The 19,997-nt window shown below is 40.2% G+C and overlaps 1 protein-coding gene across 10 annotated transcripts in view; it reads left to right on the top strand.

Moving 5' to 3' along the window:
- The window catches only part of LOC120606646 (tumor necrosis factor receptor superfamily member 10B-like), a 39,029-nt gene that overhangs the window by 862 nt on the left and 18,170 nt on the right, over positions 1 to 19,997 (top strand). For 2 of the 10 annotated variants that reach the window (XM_039868126.1, XM_039868120.1), the window contains exons 2-7: positions 1,429 to 1,671; positions 9,055 to 9,169; positions 14,904 to 14,991; positions 15,094 to 15,206; positions 15,804 to 15,835; positions 16,268 to 16,450. In XM_039868126.1, coding sequence (XP_039724060.1) covers positions 14,951 to 14,991; positions 15,094 to 15,206; positions 15,804 to 15,835; positions 16,268 to 16,450 — 369 coding nt within the window. In that variant the 5' untranslated portion in view covers positions 1,429 to 1,671; positions 9,055 to 9,169; positions 14,904 to 14,950. Of the gene's footprint in view, positions 1 to 1,428; positions 1,672 to 6,636; positions 6,793 to 9,054; positions 9,170 to 14,903; positions 15,012 to 15,093; positions 15,207 to 15,803; positions 15,836 to 16,267; positions 16,451 to 19,997 lie in introns of those variants that run through there. The other 8 variants (XM_039868121.1, XM_039868122.1, XM_039868128.1 and 5 more) reach the window with 8 other exon arrangements.

Here is a 19,997-nt window from a genome sequence, read left to right as displayed (position 1 = left end):
AGTTGAATATGAATCTGGCCTCTGCCACTCACTGGCTGTGTGAACCTTAGTTAATTTCCTAACTTTTCTGAGCTTCTGTAAAGTAATATTTCCTAAAGAGTCATTTGAAGGAAATCTTACGATGTATGTAAAGTATAGAAGGTGTTAATATAGTACAGCACATAGAGTAGGTGTTATCACTGAGTGGCAGCATGTTTAGAAGTGGAAACTCAGTGTAAGGGAGAATTTTAACAAGAATTTTGAAGGAGGAGAAGGAATATGATTGGTTTTATATGAAAGAACATGTCAATTAATGTTAATGTGCTGTGTTATAGTCCAACTTTCACAGCCAATATCTCAGTTAATTCTTATAACAAATGGCAGAGATTCTCTCCTTGACCACACTCTCGACCAACTCTTCTGAGTCCTCCTCTTGACTAAGCCTGTCAACCTTGGCGTATAAAAGACTTGAACAAACACTAACGTAGTTTCTCAAGGCCTCATCTATAGGGTGATTCAGCACCCCTTTAATTGCCTGCCTGAGAAAACCCAAGGTTGTCAAAAAACATTGACTCTGGTTCCAGGCAACATCTGAAGATAGGGCCCCTGCCTCCTAGCACCTGTGGGAGGGGAGGAGGCTAACTTAGGTAAATACCAGTTAGCAAACCCAGATGAGTTTCACACGAACCAAACTCCTCTTCCCGCTTTTTGTAATTTTTCAGTTCTCTTCCTCTGCTGAGACCCCCCTCAACCTCTTATCTATTCCCTTATTCTCCCTTTAAAAAGTCCAGTTTCCTCTGTACAAATGGAGGTTGAGTTCAGTTCACCCTGGACTCTCTTCTCTATCATAGTAATATACTACTGATTAAAATCTGTCTTTACCTCTTTAACTAGTGTCTGGCTTTATAAACAAAAATAAATCTTTGCCACAACCCTGCGAGACATTTTGATACTTTCTTCATTTTGCAGAGGAGAAAGTTGAACCACAACTCTTTTAAGTATGGTAGAGAACATTCCAGAAAAGAATAGTATGTAACTTGAGCAAGGAAGTCGTACCCTAAGAAGCACACTTCTGCCATGCCATCATGCCCAATAAAATGGCGGGTTGGTTTGTGTCATGAGAGAAGGTTATTTTCTCACCTAAGTCTCTAAGTCTAAGTCAAAATAGTCCTAGTGCTCCTAAGCATTTTCAGGAGAGCAAAATTATGTACCTGCGGCCACCTGCACCTGAAAGTGCCATTGGGTTCCTGACACCTCTAGAGGGCGGGTTTCCTGCTTTCACCTTTTGGAGATTGGAAGATCTACTGGGCATAGTGGAGAATGGGAAGAAAAGCTCTGCTGATCCTGAGAGGGGCGGCGGAGTCTATGGCAAGCTCTTTCTCACCTCAGGGTTCCCACCTGCTGCATTCTTCCTCTACTCTGCATAACTGGCTCTTTTTCATCCTTTAGGCCACAACTTAAAAGTCACTTCCTCGGAAAGGCCTTGTCTGAACACCCCATCTAACATAGCACCCTCGGCATTTTATAATGGATGGATCAGTTGACAACGCCTGCTGATTAATCTTAACATCACAAAAAGAAAGACAACCAGACATTACATGGCCCTGAAGTAATGTGATAAGTAAGACACAAAACCACCTATGAAGTATTTTTGTCAAAAAATCGGACCTGAATCTGAACAAGCCACTAGATGTAAGTACTAGTTTTTAGGGGTAATCAATCAATCAATCAATCAATCAGAAGATGGAGGAATATGTTAAGTGAAACCTAAGGTTGCAATCAGCAAAATTCAGAGTGGGGAATTCTACTAGAAAATGATCTTGTTTCCTCAATAAATAATGGCAATGAAGATACTTTTAATGTATAGCATTACTAGGTCTGATTTGGGTCTAATTTGCACAATCAAATTCATCTATAATAACTAGAAACTTTCAATATTGCTAGAAATTTTATGATATTAGCAAATTGTTGAACACAGTGATATGGTGATTATGTTTTATTAAAAGTATATTTCGAAGATACATCTAAAGTATTCATAAAACTGTATGGTATTTGTGGCAAGAAGTTGGTGGGGGACAGTAGGGAAGTATCAGTGAGTATAAATTTTGTAATCTGTACCCAGAACATAGCCTCTCATTTAGATATTCAGGTTTTTTTAACGAATAAATAAATGATCTAGAACTGCATTCTGGTTTTATCTCAGTGTTAAATAGTTGCATGACCTCAGGCAGGCAGATTTCCTCTCAGATTCCTCCTCTGTGAAATAAGAGGTTTCCACACTATGATCTTGAGGTTTTTTCCTAGCACCCACTTTCCAGTTCTAATGTAAAATCTACTGTAGATGTGTGAGTGATTGCAGAAGCTCTTTAGTTCTGGAGAACTAGAGTCTGAAGAACAAAATGTCACTTAAACATCACCACATCGTGGCAGTATTTACTTCCTGATGCCCGATACGTTTTTTGATCAGAAACCTAAGCGGCCTCACTCCAGCCATAATGCACAAACATTGCAGAGGCTTCGAACACTGCAATACCTCTGTAATGCTGCACAATGCTCCATGTCATGTCTCCTGCTTATTGGAGACATCTCATCATTTTTATAGAAATACTCCTGCCCTGTTACTTTATCCAGTTATTTCAAGTTCTTATCTCTGGGATTCACAGCCCTTAGGACTTGGTGAAAAGAGGAATGAAACAAACAAACAAAAAACATTATTCACAGTCTGTGAGATTTATAGGGGAAGAAGCCAGGCTTGTTAATATTTTGTTCAGGTACTACTTATGTTCTGGAAGCCTTTCCTGATTTCTTTCCTCTTCCTTCTCCAGGCTGAATTGGATGTCCCTTCTTACCTTTCTATAACATGGTATACGTCGCTATCATTTTATGTGCCACATTATTTTCTACATTCCCATTTATGTGCCTGTCTTTCTGAATAGCTTAAGTGACTTGCTGGCAGGAACAATGTTCTTAATTTTGTTTCTAGCACAGTGCCTGACATATCCTAAGGACTCAGTTTGTTACATGAATAAATGAATGAATTTAATTAAACCGTGAGTAAAGAAGCAATTCTATCCAGGCCTATCCTTTTCATAAGAACGTTTATCCAAATATAATGTACTAATACAATAGTTGAATCTTTTATTTATTCAAATGACTTATTTGTTTCTTAGCTCTCTTGAGCTGAAATGTCTCTAAGCTGAATTGCCTACTGAGTGGTTAGAGCAAGCACACATGTGGAAAATCCCCTTCTCTCTTCAAAGTGTTTAAACCACAGGAAGCTGTTGCGTTCTATCCATTGATGACCATGTTTTTGTAGAATGCCTCAGTGATCATTTGTGAAATTGTCCAATTTCGCTCCTGAAGAATTTACCCCTTTTTAACCACACTGTCTTCTCTTCTACTCGCCCTTTTAAATTGCTCTATATTTTCAGTCCAGCATGTAAGTAGCTTGGAAGTTGTCACTTTGTCCTAACAACAAATAAAAAGCTGAGCAAACTGAAAATCAACAGCTCTGCTTAGATCGATCAGAGAATTGAGATCAAAGGACAAATTGCTTCCACAAAAATTGGAGGGCAGACAGGCAAATACAGAGAATCCACCTTGCTGGAGCAGGGAATTACAAGCGGAAACCTTGAGAACCAGTCCCAGAGTAGGGAATTTTACTGCAGCTGTTCTTCTACTGCTTTCTGGAGCACTCCTTTCTTAGCAGTCTGCTTCAAGACCTCAGCTATATGGGATTTCTGTCTTTCTTCTGCAGTTTTTAAATTCTGACTTTCCTCTAGGGAAAGATTCTTCTTTAGAAGAAAAAAGAGAAATTCTGGGATACATACTTTTCCTCGAAGGCTGAGAACTGGCTCAAAAGCCTGGCCCAGGCACACAATTCTTTAGTACTTTCACCTGGGCATGAGAAGTCATGGTGACCCAAAGAGACTGGCAGTGTGTTCTACGCAACCCGCTGGCAAGGAAAGCCCCCTGCTTTGTCTGTGTCCACCATGGTAGAAAACAAAATGCCCGAGCTAATATTAACCAATAATGCTGAACTTGTATAGTTCCTGGGGCTAAAGCTTCTCATCCAACGGTAGCAAAATGAATTAGTTTTATGAACCTCGAAGTTTTAAGTTATAATATTTGCTGCCGTATGACATGAGAAATCCTATATCCTTCTTGATTTTTAAGGTCATGATTCTCGTAGACCCCAGGCTAATACCAAAAACAGGATTACAGATTCCCAACAGCCAGAAATTAAAATAAGAGGCAATGAAATGGCCTAACCATGGCAAAGCATTAGACACAGCACTAGACCTAATCATAGATCTGTAGAACAGCTTCCTCTTCCCCACACCTTACCACCACATTACTGACACCTATTTACACAGTTCCTGTCCTTACTAAAAGAAAGAGGAAAAAACCCCACACTTTTAAGAGATAGCAAGAATCAGAACCAGAGTCAGATACATCAGGAACATTGGAATTATCAGATGAGAAATTTAAAGTAACTGATGAATATACTAAGGATCCTAGTAGGAAAAGCGCCCAACATGTGAAGAGAGACAGGTAACTTAAGCAGAGAGATGGAAATTGTAGGATAGAATCAGAAATGTTAGTGACCAAAAACACTACCGTAAATAATGTCTTTGATGAGCTCATTAATGTACAAGATATGGCCGAGGACAGAATTAGTGTGCTTGAGGACATGTCAATAGAAACTTCAAAAACTGAAAAGCAAAGAGAAAAAAAGACTGAAAAAAATGGAACAGAATATCCAAGAAGTGCGGAACAACTACAAAAGGTATAATATACACGGAATGGAATTATCAGAAGAAGAAAGAAAAAATAACGGATGAAATATTTGAAGCAATAATGAGTGTGAATTTCCCAAAATTAATGTCAGATACCAAACCACAGATCTTAGAAGCTAGAAGAACACCACGCAGGATAAATGCCAAAATAAAACTACACATAGGCGTATCGTATTCAAACTGCAGAAAGTCAAAGCTGAAAGAAACAATCTGATAAAGGACATCTATGAAAAAAGTATAACTAATATCATATCTAATAGTAATATATTGAAAGATATATTCCCCTCTAAGACTGAGAATAAACAAGCATGTCTGCTTTCACTATTTCTATTTCACATTGTAGAGGAAGTTCTTGCCAGGGCAATTAAGCAAGAAAAAAGATTAGAGAGATTGGAAAGGAGAATTAAGACTGCTTTTAGTTATAGACAATATGATTGCGTATGTAGAAAATTCTGAATAATCTACAAAACTGCAACTAGAAATATATAAATTTAATAATATCTTAGGATACAAGATCGATGAACAAAATCAATTGTGTTTTCATATCGCAACAATAAATGGTTTGAAAATAAAACTACCTAAACCAATTCCACTGACGACAGCATCAAAAATATTTGGAAATACATTTATAAAAATGTACACAACCTGTACACAGAAAGCTTACAAAATATTGTCAAGATTAAATAAGGAAGATCTAAAATAAAACCATCTCATGAATTGGAAGATTCAATGTTGTTAAGATGCCAAGTCTTCTCATTGATCTTTGTATTCAAATCAATGCCAATTAAAATCCCAGCAGTATTTTTATTTTATAAAAATTTATATGGAAATACGAGTGGTTTTTTGAAGGAGAAAAAAAAAAGTCGAAGGACTTAAACTACCCAATTTCAAGACTGACTATAAAGCCACAGTAATCAAGACAATGTAGTATTAACCTGAGGATAGACAAATAATAGATTAATGGAATAGATGACAGACTCCAGAAATGAACTCTGTCTCTGGCCAATTGAATTTCAACACAGGTAGCGGAACTATTCAATGGGAAAAAGAAAGCCTTTTCAAAAAATGATGTTGAAACAACTGGATAAATGTATGGAGAAAAATGAAATTCAACTCTACTACCCTGGCCACACAAAACTGATATAAGCATGGAGCTGAATGGTCCCTTGGGTGCTCTTCTCTCCTACCCACGCCTCAGCCTTGACAATCACCCTGTGAGCATTGCAAAAGCAGGCCTTGAATTTTATGAACTGAGACAAGTTACTGCCTTCAGCCATACTGCCTTCAGCCACACATTTAAAAGAACTTACATTTAAAAAGATTAGGTAGACAGTGTGGTGATCATTTTGCAATATATACAAATATTGAATTATGTTGTTCCCATGAAACTAATGTTATATGTCAATTATTCCTCAATAAAAGAATAATAAAAAAGGGTTACATCAAATGAGGCCTAGTGTTTGGCTCAGTCTTCAACTGAAGGCCTTAGTCAGCTCAGGCTGCTAACAGAATACCTTGCATTGAGTGGCTTACACAATAAACATTAATTCTCACAGTTCTGGAGGCCGGAGAGCTGAAATTAGGGTTCTGGTAGATTTGGCATCTGGTAAGGACTCACTTCCTGGTTGTGGATGACTAATTTCTCACTCTCTTTACAGTGTAGAGAGAGCTTTACACTCAGAGCCTCATCTAAACCTAATTACCTCCCTAAGACTCCACCTCTTGATACCATCAGATTTGGGATTGTGACTTTTGGAGGGACACAGACTTGAATTTCATAGGAAGGTCCTTTCTTTGTAAGTGGTGGTGTGATCTAGTTACTCCCCTAAGGCCGTCCTCCCCTCTCCCTCTCTGTCAGAGCAGGAACTGTGAGATTCAGAGGCTCAGAAGTTCAGTCAGGCTGTATGAGTCCTGTACTGGAGCTGAGGACAGCGGCCCTGCTCTGCTCCTTTCCAGCATTGAGACTCTGGAGGGGCCATCACTTCCTTGGGTGTCACGTGAGGAGCAGATGAAGGTCTGCAGGGTCTTTTGTAAACCCTGAGAGCTGTGTGGGCACCTGTAGGAGGCTGTGTGGGAACACAAACCACACCCTCGGAGTTGATACGGGTCACGAGGGTGCCAGGAAGGCCACAGGGCCCATGGTCTCCACCCCAGCAGTGGCTCCACCTACTGGCTCCTTGGATCAGCTTCCTGAGAGGGAGGCGAGGGGAATTCTGAAGCACAGTGGGGCGGGGAACTGCTGGAGCTGCTGGGAGGAGTGCAGAGGAGCCCCTGCCCGCCCCCCGCCGCCCCCCTCTGCCCCTCCCTCCCCCACACCCCGCCTCGGCCCCAGGAGATGCAGTGATGGCAATGCAGGGTCACAGGCCTGGTGTGTCCAAATGCTTTCAGTTGTCCCTCTGGGGGACACCCCAGCCCTGCTAGGAAAGTCTCAGTCCCTGATTTTGGTCTACTTTTCCTTCGCCAGGACTGGAAAAATCTTGGCGAGGAGGAGGAGGACAAAAGACTCTGGCTGTGGGCAATGTCTGCTCTGCCTTGTTCTGCTTTGGTGTCTGTGGGATGTCAGCCTCCCCTACCTGCTTCTCTCAAGGCAGGCTGTGTGTGTCTTCATTCTCTGGCTGCCTTTAAGGTTTTTCTTTATCACTGGCTTGAGCAATGTAATTTTGGTTTGCCTTGGTATAGTTTTCTTTGCTTCGTTTACTTGGGGTTTTGTGGATTTTTTTGGATCTTTGGGTTTAAAGTTTATATCTAACTTATAAGATTTTCAGGTATTATTTATTCAAATATTTTGTCTGTCTCTTCCCCTTACCGGGTGTCTAATTACATTTATAGTAAAATGCTTGATATTCTCCAGAGCTAATTGAGAATATTCATTTTTTTTTTCATTTTTTTCTGTTTCATTTTGGGTAACTCCTGTTTCTCTGTCTTTGAGTTCATTGATCTTTTGTAATACCTAATCTGCCCTTAATCATATCCTATGTATTTTTCATTTCGGACTATCTCTACAATTTCCATTTGGGACATTTTAATATCTTCCATTTCTCTCCTAGATGTTCATCTTTTCTTTTACATCCTTTAGTATAGTTATAAGATTTATAATAGCTGTCTTCATGTCTTTCTATCAATTACATTATTCTATTAATCATTGTCTATTTCTTTTGTTATCTGTATCCCTTAATTCCATTATTTCTGTCACTTTCTGGATTGTTTTTATGGGTTGATTATTGTACCGATTATGGTCGACATTGTCCTGCTGCTTTTCATGCCTAGTAATTTTTTATTAGATGACAGACATGAATTTAAATTCTGTGTATTGGATTTTGTTGTGTTCCTTTAAAGTGCTATATATCGTTCTGGCACACAGTTAATTAATTTGAGTATTAGTTTGATCCTCCTGGGCTAGCTTTTAAATTTTATGCCTGGGCTACAGCTGCCTTATTTGGAGCTAATTTAGTTAACTAATAAGACTCTAGTAGTTAAATCCTGGTAACAACCCTTTTATGCAGTCTGCCCACTCTGGTGAAGGGGAACGTGAACAATCCCCAGCCCTGGGTGGGCCTCAATCCTTGACCAGCCTGCTAAGGTCCCATGCCTCTTCTCGGCCTGGGCTGGTCCCTCTCATGGGCACCGATCAGCACTCACCCAGACTCTGAGTGGGCCCCCTGCACACCTCCAGAGCCCTCTCTCTGCGCAGTGCTTCTTCTCCAGTTCTCTGCCCGGCATTTGGCCTCCGGGAACTCCCAGCTGTGTCTCCTCAACAGAGGCCACAGGCCTCCTTCTGGGTCCCATCCCTGAGCTGCAGCCTGGAAGCTGTCCTCAGGCAGTCCACTGAGGGCATCCCTGGACTCGCCTCCTTTGTGTCCCAGGGGAGGGAGCTGTTATTCACCCACCAAGTAGTTGATGAGCCCTTCACTCTGGGAAAGTCTGGGCCCTAGGGGAGGGAGCTCACAGTCAGCAGGGGAGGAGCTGAGACCAAAGACCTAAATGGCTTAGCAAAAACTCTGTGAGATCCCACCATCCCGGCTCACCTCACCTCCAGAGAGGCTGTGATGGCAACTGTGAATATCATTCTTCTGTTTTGTCTGGCACAAGTGTGGCCATGGGATTGCAAGACCTCAGGTTATGTTATTGTTAGCTTGGAAAATGTGGTTTTGAATAAAATCAGCATTGTTGGTAATGATTTTACTAATCACAGCTTATGCTTAAATAGAGCACTTACCATTTGCCAAGCTCTGTTCTAAGCATTGTGTATACATACTAACTCATTTTATTTTCACAGCAACCACATCGTGTATGAACCTTCATGGTCCATATGTCTAGGTGAGCTGTTTGTTGGAGGAGCTGGTCAGGAGTGATGAGCAGCCTCTCTGGGTCCTCTGCTGTCTAATCATCAGGTAAGAATTCGTCTACGAGGCCTGCACTCACTTTACACAGGGTCACTGCTGGAGGGATCTCCCTGTGAGATCATTTAATGCCTCCCTATTTCAACAATAATAAACATTTTTAGAGAGGAAGAGAAGTGGCTTTCTTAGAATCATGAAGCTAATTGATGGTGGTCTGAACCAGAGACCAGAGGGCTAATGTTAACTAGCTGTCTAAAAACTAAAAACAATAACAAAAAACCCCCAAACCCACAACTTCTGAAGAAGCAGATGTCAGACCACAGAAAGACCTTGAGAACAAGTCTGATGTAGATGCCATAGTTGGTCGGTTTGATATCGGCAGAGCAGCTTTCAGGGTTTCATGCCCTAGAAAAGAAAGAATGAGTGACAGGTGGATTGTTACCAGGAAATACAAACTGGAGTAGGATGAAACTTGACTCTAGAACAGTCTAATGTACGTCACTTGCACTGCTGGCAGAGGAAGGAAATCCTTTGTTAATGACTGATCTCTGGGTGGAGCCAGGGTGAGTAGCGTCTGTAAATCTTAAGAATTGGAGCAGCACTCTCTCTCTCAGATCTCAGCTACACCCTGGGTCCCTCAAGCAGAGACAACCACATACTGCAAAGCCTCTTCCCCCAACCCCACTTGACATTGCCTCTCCCCAATTACTTTGACTTCATACCTGTCTGTAATCCTGTCCATGTGGAATTTTCCCTCTATGTCCACCAGTGTTCCTGACACCCATGGCCTTGTCACCTCTGCCTGGGCAGCCCATTCAAGCTCTTTGCGCCTTTGTAACCCGTGGGGTTATCTGTGCCTCTGCCTCCTTTCCTTGTGATTCAGAACTGTCCTAAAAAATGTAAGGACCATGTCTGGTCCCCGAGGTTTCCTAAGCCCCTTGCAATGCGTTGCTCACCAGGCTCCAGACACACCTTCCTGAGTGAGTGGATAACGTGGGTTCTAAGATGCCAGTCTGAAAATTAATCAGTGTTACTATATTATATTACACAATATTAATCGTGTAAAAGAGAAAAACTCTATGGACATGTTCATTGATACAGAATAAGCATTTGACAAAATTAACACCCATTCTTGATTAAAAATAAATTCTCATATTAAGAATAGAAGGGAACTACCTCAATCTGATAAAGTTCATGTATTAAAAAGCTATGAGTAACTTCACCTAACATGGCAAAATCTTGAATACTTCCCCTCAGTTACTGAGACCAAGACCAAGGGTGTTCATGCTGATAACATCTCTTCAGGATTGTATTCTGGGTCCTGGCCAGGGGAGAAAGACATAAGGATCAGGAAGGAAGGAATAAAACTTCCTTCATTTGCAGAGAATACCTGCTAGAAGTAATAAGTGAATCTAGCAGGTCATAGGTTGCAAGTCAGGGAGCATAGGAGGCAATAGGATTGTGTCAGCAGAAAAAGGAGACACAGGTATTAATTGCAGAGGAGGCCCAATTTTTAAAATTTAACTTTCTACTTAAAACACTCTCAAATTACAGAAAAGTTGCAAAAACTATACTAAAAATTTTTTCTCAAACCACCGAGAACAAGTCAATGACAAAATGTATATCACCCCTTAACACTTCAGTGGGTATCTCTGACAAATAAGAACGTTCTTCCTATAACCACAATACAACCTTAAAAATCAGATAATTAACATCAATACACTACTACCAGCTAATCCTCAGACTCCATTTAGATTTCTCCTGTTGTCCACGTGATATTATTTATTACACAGAGATCCTATTCTGAATTGCTCTTTTATCTTTTTCTGTGACGCTTTGGTATTTAATGGGACATTGATAGGCTATTTTGGGGGACATTTTGTCAAGTACCTTTTTAAACCTGAAGAGCTTTACTTAACATTTGATCCTGTATCCTATATTTTTACAAGTTTGCCCATTTCATATCCCCATTTGTAAAATTCTATGTGTGTGCGTGCGTGTGTGTGTGTGTGTTTGTATGTGTGTGTGTGTGTGAACACTCCACTCAATAGCAGAATACACATTTTAATCGAGGGCACATGAAGCATTCTCCAGAATGTGCCATATGTTAGGTCACTAAACAAGTCTTAAATTGAAAAAGACTGAAAACATAAAAAGTATCTTTTCCAACTACAACAAAATGAAAGTAGAAATCATTAACAGAAGGAAAACTGGAAAATCTGTAAATATGTGGAAATTAAACAATGCACTCTTAAATGACTAATGGGTCAAAGAAGAAATTACAAGAGAAATTAGAAAACATCTTGAGACAAAGGAAAACACACCATACCAAACCTATGTGATCCAGAGAAAGCAGTGTCAAGAGAGAAATTTATAGCTGTGAGTTAAAAAAAGAAGAATGATCTCAAACAACATAACTTTATACCTTAAGGAAATACAAAATGAAGAGCAAAGTAAACTCAAAACTAGTAAAATAAGAAAATAATAAAGATTAGAGCAGAGATAAATGAACTAGAGAAAAGGAAAACAATGGAGAAAAGTCAATGGAACAAAGATCAACGAAATGGATATATCTTTAACTAGCTCGACTAATAAAAAAAAAGAGAGAGAGAAAATACTCAAATACCTAAAATCAGAAGTGAAAAACAGGACATTATAATTGAATATACAGAAATAAAAAAGATTATAAGAGAATACTATGAACAGTTGCTGGTCAACAGGTTGGATCACCTAGATGAGATGGATAAAATCCTAGAAACATATCACATACCAAGGCTGAATCATGAAGAAATGGAAAATTTGAACAGAGCTATTAACTTGTAAGGAGACTGAATCAGTAATTAAAAAAACACTCAACAAAGAAAAGCCCAGGAGCAGATGGCTTCACTGGTGGGTTCTATCAAACATTTAAAAGGAGAATCACACCAAGCCTCCCAAAATTCCTCCAAAAAATTGAAGAGAAGAGAACACTTCTTAACTCAGCCTTGCCCTGATACCAAAACCAGAGACACCACAAGAAAACTGCAGACTAACAGCCCTGATAAATATTGATATGAAATCTTCAACCAAATACTAGCAAACAAATACATCATCACATTGAAAGAATTATACACCATGACCAAGTGGGATTTATTCCTGAAATGCAAGAATGGTTCAGCATATGAAAATTAATCAATACTGCTCAACCTGAGTTCACAGACTGGTCTGAAAGTGTTACACGTGCCCTCTGTGCAAATTCGGAAGTTTCCTACTAAAGACAGGTCTGTAACCCTCACTACTTAGGCCACTGAGTACGTAGGAACAGCCACTGAACGGTCTTAAGCTGTTCTTCCACAAACTCTTAAACAAAATGGAAATAAGATTGACAGAAAATAAAGTTTCTAAAAGTTAAAAAAAGGGAAATTACCACATTAAAAGAATAAAGGATAAAAACCACATCATTGTTGAAAAAATACTTGACAAAATTCAACATTCTTTCATGGTAAAAACACACACAAAAATACTAGGAATAGAAGGAAACTATCTCAACATAATTAAAGTCTTATATTAAAAACCCACAGCTAACATCAGAGCAATTAGACAAGGAAAAGAATGGGAAAGGAAGTACAATTATCTCTGTTCGCAGATATGATCTTATATATATATAGAAAACCCTAAAGATTCCACAAGAAAAACCCTGTTAAACAAATTTATCGAAGTTGCAAGATACAAAATCAACACCTCCAAATCAGTTATGTTTCTATACACTGAGATTAAGCAATATACAAAGGAAATTAAGACAATTTAACTTACAATAGCATCAAAAACAATAAAATACTTAGGAATACTTGTACACTAAAAACTATAAAATGTCTATGAAGGAAATTAAAGAAGACATAAATAAATGCAAAGACATCTTGGTTAATGGATCGGGAGACTTTATATTGTAAAGATGTCAATATTACTCAAAGCGCTCCACAGATTTAACACAATTCATATCAAAATCCCAACTGTGCTTTTTGCAGACATAGAAAACCTTAATTTATATAGAATCGCAAGAGGCTCCAAGTAGCCAAAACAATCTTGAAAAAGAATCTTGATAAAGAAGAACAAATTTGGAGGTCTCAAACTAGTAGAACTTGGTAAATAAGATATTAATGATGTAATTTCTGGTTGACAGGATGTAAATTTTTTATTCTTATAAAAATTTTCCTGTACTTTCTCACTATTTTATAATAAGAGAAAAGAATAAAAGAAAGTTTTTCAAGTATATGTTACTTGACTAGTCCCAACAGGCAGAGACAAATGTGAATGCAGATGAATGTTTCGGAGTTTAGAGCTAGAATAAAGGTCCAAGTTCTGTTTAGTTTTAGAGGCTGGGATGAAGGGAATGTGAGATGGGTGCGGGGAGAGATGAGAATCTGGAAGCCACTCGTGCCTGTCCCTGTTTAATCTCCATAAGGAATTTGTCTATTTCATCTAAGTTTTCTAATTTGTTGACTTACAAAGGTACATACTATTCTTTTACAATCCTTTTTATTTCTGTGAGGTGCGTACTAATATTCCCCCTCCTATTTCTAATTCTAATGATTTGAGTCGTCTCTTTTTCTTAGTCAATAGGCTGTTGTCAATTTTGCTGGTCTTTTCAAATAATCAGCTTTCGGTTTTGTTGATTTTCTCTTTTTTTTTCTAGTCTCAGTTTTATTAATTTCTGCTCTAATATAGTGTCTGGTAGGTCTAGTTGGTTTATAGTATTGTTCAAGTCTACTATTTCTTTGATCTTTTTTTAGTTCATCATGAATTTTTATAGATTAAGGAAATTATACTTTTAAGTGTGATTAGTGTTCCAATTATTTTCTTCTAGCTTGTTTTTTTCTTTGTCGTAAATTCTCCCATGCAAAGTTTTCTTCTTAATTTTTATGTCATTGATTTTATTCAAGTTTGATAGTTTCTTGTTGTACTGAAGAGATTCAGACATGTAATAAAAATTTCTTATATTTTTGTAGTACTTTTTTGGTTTCATGTATTATATTTAACTCATCGATCCACCTAATCTTAATTTTCTAATAGGAAGAGCATAAGGAAGAAACTTTATTATTTTCTAGCCGTCATCTTAGTTGCTCCAGCACTATTATTGAAGAGTCACATCTTTATCATTGGCAGGAAGTGTCATCATCATAACATTATTATGGAAAGTTTTTTGAAAGTTGGTCTCTCTAGAGTATCTTTCAATATTGATAAGTAAGAATCAGAGAAGACAGATTCTGCAGAGACTGAGGTCACCTGAAGGAACAAAACCCTGGAGGTGAAGATCGAGCCTTGATACCACCTGCAAGTCCTCAGCCAAGTGCCTGGGGAACGTCTCTGCGTTGCAGGGCAGCTTTGGGCCCCTTTCTTTGGGTCACTGACTCTCTACAGATAGGATCCATTTTCACTTCCATTTTCCTGCCACCGTAGAGGCATGAGCTTTAAGTGAAGGCTTTCTCCGATTGTTGTATTATTTCTGTGCCTCCTCGTGTCTTCCACTGACTAGGAGCTCATTGAGACAGGAAGTTGTACTTTCCTCTGTAAGCTTCCAGGGCCTTGGGCTGTGTTATCCAACACAGTAGTCACCAGGCCTGTGTGGGAATGGAGCACTTCAAATGGTTCCTCTGAATTGAGATATGTTGTGAGTGAAAAATACACATTGGATTTCAGAGGCAAAGTGAGGGGATACGTCATGCAGACAGGAGAAGCTTGTTCTTCCTCCACAATCTGGTAGGGGACACAAGGCAGGAGATTCCTCCTCCCTCTCCTCATCTCACAGAACCCGTTCACGACCTCCCTGTGTCCGTACCCTGGTGTCTTGAGGGGATGATCATTACCAGACCCTGTATCCTCTGGTGTGACCTCAAGTATGTCAAACGAGAATCAGGTATTGAGGACAGTGGGGAGGTCTCAGTTCAGGAGAGCCAGTGACCACCAGCCTAGGACGACCGCTCCCTCTCCCTCCTCAGGCAATTCACAGTTGGTGATTGCAGTTGCCATTGGATCTCTGTGTATCCTGCTGCTAGTGCTGACCACATCTGCATGTTATCGCATGCAATACACAGGAGGCGCATCCTTCAAGGTGAGGCTGGCGAGGGCGATGGGGAGGTGCTGGCACTCTCTGCCATCTCCCTCACGTCCCGCTTTGTTTCTCAGACAGAAAAGCCCTCCTCTCCACATCGCAAATCCCCCTGTTTTCTTCTGGCCTGGCTCTGTCCCCTTCCCTGTGATCACCCCTCCGTGTCCCACCTCACCTCTTCGGGGTTGGGATCATATCAGTGTCCTTGTCTCACGGCTGACAGTCACCTCATCTCCCAGCCCAAGTCTGGGAGGGCAGGACCAGTTCTTCGGCATCCCCAGTCAGAGCAGAGAGGTGGTCAGCCCCTGTATTTGGTGACAAGAGCCAGGAGGAGAGGGTCAGGGGCTTTATACAGCTTTGGTCAGAGCAGAACCCAACAGAGATTTGATACGTGTTTATTTTTACTTCTTTCCCCTTTCTCTTCCCCCTCTGAACATTGTCCCAGAGATGGACTGTCCCTCTCCCGTCACCTGTCCCCAGGGCTGCTTGTTCAGTGTCTGATACTCAGCCCACACCCCATCCCTTGCACTGTCCTTGTGGGGGGAGGAGCTGCTGAGCGGCCCCTCCCCACTGCTAAGACAGACACCCCTTCTCTTCTAGCTTGTGGAGTGGACCCCAAGCGTGTGGACAGAGTGAGTTGGTTTCCCCAGGACCCGGCGGCATCAGGCCCTCAGGAACCGCTTCCTTCCCGCAGCAAGGCCCTGGGAGGGCACAGTCCCTTTTGTCCTGTGGGGCTGACCCTGGCTCTCTAAAGTGACCTGGGGACCTGGGCTGAGTGTAAGAAGGCAACTGGCCCTTTGCCAAGCCCTGTCCTTCCTGCTGCTTGTGACACCTTCACCCACAACCCTGCTCCCTGGGGTATGAGGATGTCAGGCAGGGGTGCTGAACCCCAGTAGCACAGCACAAGGTTCTGGTGCCAGCAGCAGAGTCCTGGATGTGCTGAGCCTGTGCCGGCCTGAGGGGACAGCCTGGGGAGACATGGGGCAAGAGAACCTACTGTGCCCCTTGAGACCCTGCAGGGAGCCTGGGTGTGGACTCCTGAGTCAGCTCGTTGCCTTCCTAAGGTCTTTTCCTGGTGCTCATGTCCTCGGAGAGGGCCCGGGGCTCGTGACAATGCCCACAACGAGATCGTGAGCAACAGGAACTCGCAGTCCACCCTGGTCTCTGAGCAGGAGCTAGAACAGCAGGAGCACGCGGAGCTGGCACATGTCATCGTACAGTCCCCAGGGGAAGCGATGCGTCTGCTGGTGAGTGGATGGTGGCTATGCAGCATCCTGGCCCTTCTGCTTGCCCAGACTGTGGTAGAAACAGGGAAAGGCCGATGCTGGTCAGGTCTCCTGTCCCCTAGCGACGTGGTGATGGAGGGAGATCTTAAAGCGGGGAAGGGGCTGCTGCGCAGAGAGCCCGCCACCCTGGTGTGTGGACTGTCAGCTCTGTGGAATGTCTGCCCTGTTACGACTATACCCCAGAGCCTGGAACAGGCGGCACAGAGTGGGCGCTCCCATGTTGTCGAGTGAGTGAATGAGGGCTGCACAATATTCCAGTGTGTGATTGTTACATAATTTAGTAATTCCTCGTAATATGAAGAATTTCTAATTTATTTCAAAATCATTATAGCATTGAATATTTTTGAAGATAAATCTAGTTCCATTCTTCTAACCATGTTTGTAGGATGACTTCCCAGAAAAAGTAAAATCTGTGTCTATTAGATTCTCGTAGAAGTGTATTTTTACTGTAGATACACACACAGGCACATTCACACTCGCACTCACATACACATTTACACAGAGTTTTGGTTTATATCAATTCAGTAGATTCGATCTGGTGTTGTAGGCTTTTCTTTTTTCATTTTTTCTAACTAGGAAAAATTGATGGATTTGAACTTGTATTTCTTTGTTTTGACTATTTTTGCGTATAATTTTGGTCGTTTCTATTAGTCTTTTTAAGAAGACATGCTCTTGCGCCCTTGCAATTTTCTCACATACAGATAATAGGTTCCTAATTTCTTGTTGTCCTTTCATTAATCTAATATTTTATGTACAGAAGTTTCTATTTTTTAACTAGTGAAACCTGTGTATACATTTACTTTTTAACTACTCATAAGCTTAGAAAGACACTTCCCCCAACCTAAGAAAACAATGAAATTCTCTAATTTCTTGGAGAGGTTTATTTTTAGAGATTCAATTTTTGGCATGTAGCTGTAACTTAATTGGAATTTATTTTGTCATCCATGTAAAGTGAGGTGCTCTCTCAATTTTTGAGTCACTTTTTGTTTCTCCCAATCACTACTTACTCTCTCATTTCCTGCTGTTTTGGGTCTGTCCTTGGTCACTGGTCGAATGTTTATATAGACATCGTTCGCTTTCCACCCAGACTGTTCCTTTTTGTTCCCAACTTACATCAATACACATTTTTACTTAATAATATGAATGTCAAAAAATAAAACAAATATTAAAAAGGCTGATATTACTGCCATCCTGATTAACTACTTTAACATTTAAAAACAGAAGTCACATGTTCAAAGTGAGAAAATTTAAATAGCACAGAAAGGTTTTCAGAGAATAGAGACCTTCACTCTCTCAACACCCCCTGCTCTTTTTATTTCAGGGAACTACTGTAGAGAATTTCTCATGTTTCTTTGCCAAAATCTTTATGCTGATCCATGTATATGTACACATGCATATGCATATTTGTATATTTTATTTATGTGAAAGACATTCTATTATATAACATACTCTTCCCAATGAAAATTTCTAATATACTTTAATATCTAATAGAGCAAATACATTTTCCTTATTTTTTTCAAAACTTATAATTTTACTAAGGTAAAATTTTGAATTGTTTCATAAGATTTCTCCCACTCCCCCAAAAAATCATAGAAATGTTTATTAAATTTACCTTAAATTTTAAAAAGTAATCTAGGAAGAATTGAGATATTATCAGTTTTTAATATTTTTCTTATCAAAGAAGATAGCATCTTAAGTCAAGTATTTTATTATAACTCAGTTAAGATTTGTGTTTTTCTTCATGTAAATTATTTCGCTTTTTGTCAAGGCTGTTTGTTTTCTTTGTATTTTAAGTTTTAGAACCCTTATAAAATGGATTCTCTTGTAATTGCATTTTCTAATTTATTGTTTCTTCTATGTTTTAAATGTTTATCCAGACATACATTGATATTCAAGTATCATTATTTAACCCTTAGGATTTTAAAAGTATAGTTGTATCTAAAATAATGACTATTCCTCCTGCTCCACCCAAGAATCTGCCATATGTTTCTGTTTCACTGCATAGACCAGGACTTTCAAAACAATGTTCAGCCTCTAGTATTTAACCATTAAGAATTACGTTGGTTCTTAGTTTTGTAGAGAAATTCTTACCATTATGGATGCAGCCTCCTATGCTGAGATGTATTAAAAAATCAAAATTGGTGTTTCATTTTACCAAATAACTTTTCACCCTCGGTGCACTAACAGACGCTTTCATTTCTTTATTTAGATTATAGATATGGTACACTATTATTGATTGAGCAACTTTGCATTTGTGGAATAAACTTTTACTTTAGGTAATTGAAAGTGTCCTAATATATGTTCTCATTCTTTCCTTTCCCCCCTGATGCCTTCAGGCTTGCTGGTCATGGGTGGGTTTCCTGCTCTGACTGGATTTCCAAGGGTCAGGTTTGTGGGGGCTAAAATTTTAGCCCTTCTTCCCTCCCTTTCCCCCTGGGAGAGGCACCCCAGGTCCAGCCTGGCTCCCCTACAGCCTCCCCAGCTGGTGTCTGGGTTGCACCTGGGCCTGCTGGGCTCCCGCACGGTGCAGACCAGCCCTGACAGAACAGTTGGGAAGGGGCGGTAGGTCCCTGAGGGGTGAGCTGGCCCTGGTTACTGGGGTCAATCTGTGGCCCCGCTCCTGTGGGCTTCCTACACCTCCTGGGCCACCTACACTTTCTCTCCCCATTGGCCTTTCTGCCTCCTTGTCAGTGAGTCAGGTGGCTCAGCCCTGCCAGCTCACAGATACCCATTTCCCGTCTCCTTGGTTTAGGCCCTGGCTATCCTTCTCACTTAGAGTTCCTGGGAGGCCCCATGGCTCCACCTCTGTATTTTTTTTTCTACACCCTGCCCCGCCCCCCACACATCCAGTTTCTGTTCCAACCAATGGTTTATCAGTTTTGATCTGACATCACTACTGTTTTGTTTTCATTTTACTAACTAAGAAAAGAATGATTTGGCTTATATATGCACTTCTCTATTTCAGTGTTTCTGTTTCTTGTGGTCCAGTATCTTGTGTTTCACATATTTATTAGTTATTTGAATCTCTTCAAGTCAACTTTTTATGACTTTTGTCTTGTTTGTTAAAGACCTGATGTCATTCATTTTTTCAAATTCAGATAACAGATTCCTGGTATGTTTCTATTTCTGTCTTATGTTTTTATTTTCAGAAGTTTTAAATTTTAAGGAGTTAAATCTATAGATATGTGGGGGTTTTTTTTGGTCATAAATTTAGGAAGTCCTTCATCCAACATTAGATAAGATGAACTTCTCTAATTTTTTAAGAGGCTTTTAAAAATGATTTGGTTTGAGGCATATAGTGCAATAGCCACATGGAGATTGTTTTTGCTGTGATAGGAGTATGGAGTTACCCTGATTGTGCTGAGTCACTTTTCTTCCTTCAACTACATTTAGCGACTGATTCTTCCATTTCCTTCTGTTTTGGGTTCCTTCTTTGTCACTGGCTGAATTAGAACGTGGCCATTGACCTCTTTTCACCAAGACTATAGTGTTCCATTCCTTTCTTGCG

The sequence above is a fragment of the Pteropus medius genome, unplaced genomic scaffold, assembly GCF_902729225.1.
Source record: "Pteropus medius unplaced genomic scaffold, Ma_sr-lr_union100, whole genome shotgun sequence".
Lineage (NCBI taxonomy): Eukaryota > Metazoa > Chordata > Mammalia > Chiroptera > Pteropodidae > Pteropus > Pteropus medius.
The sequence above is the reverse complement of the archived record's forward strand: the minus strand, read 5'-3'. Positions and strand labels throughout refer to the sequence as shown.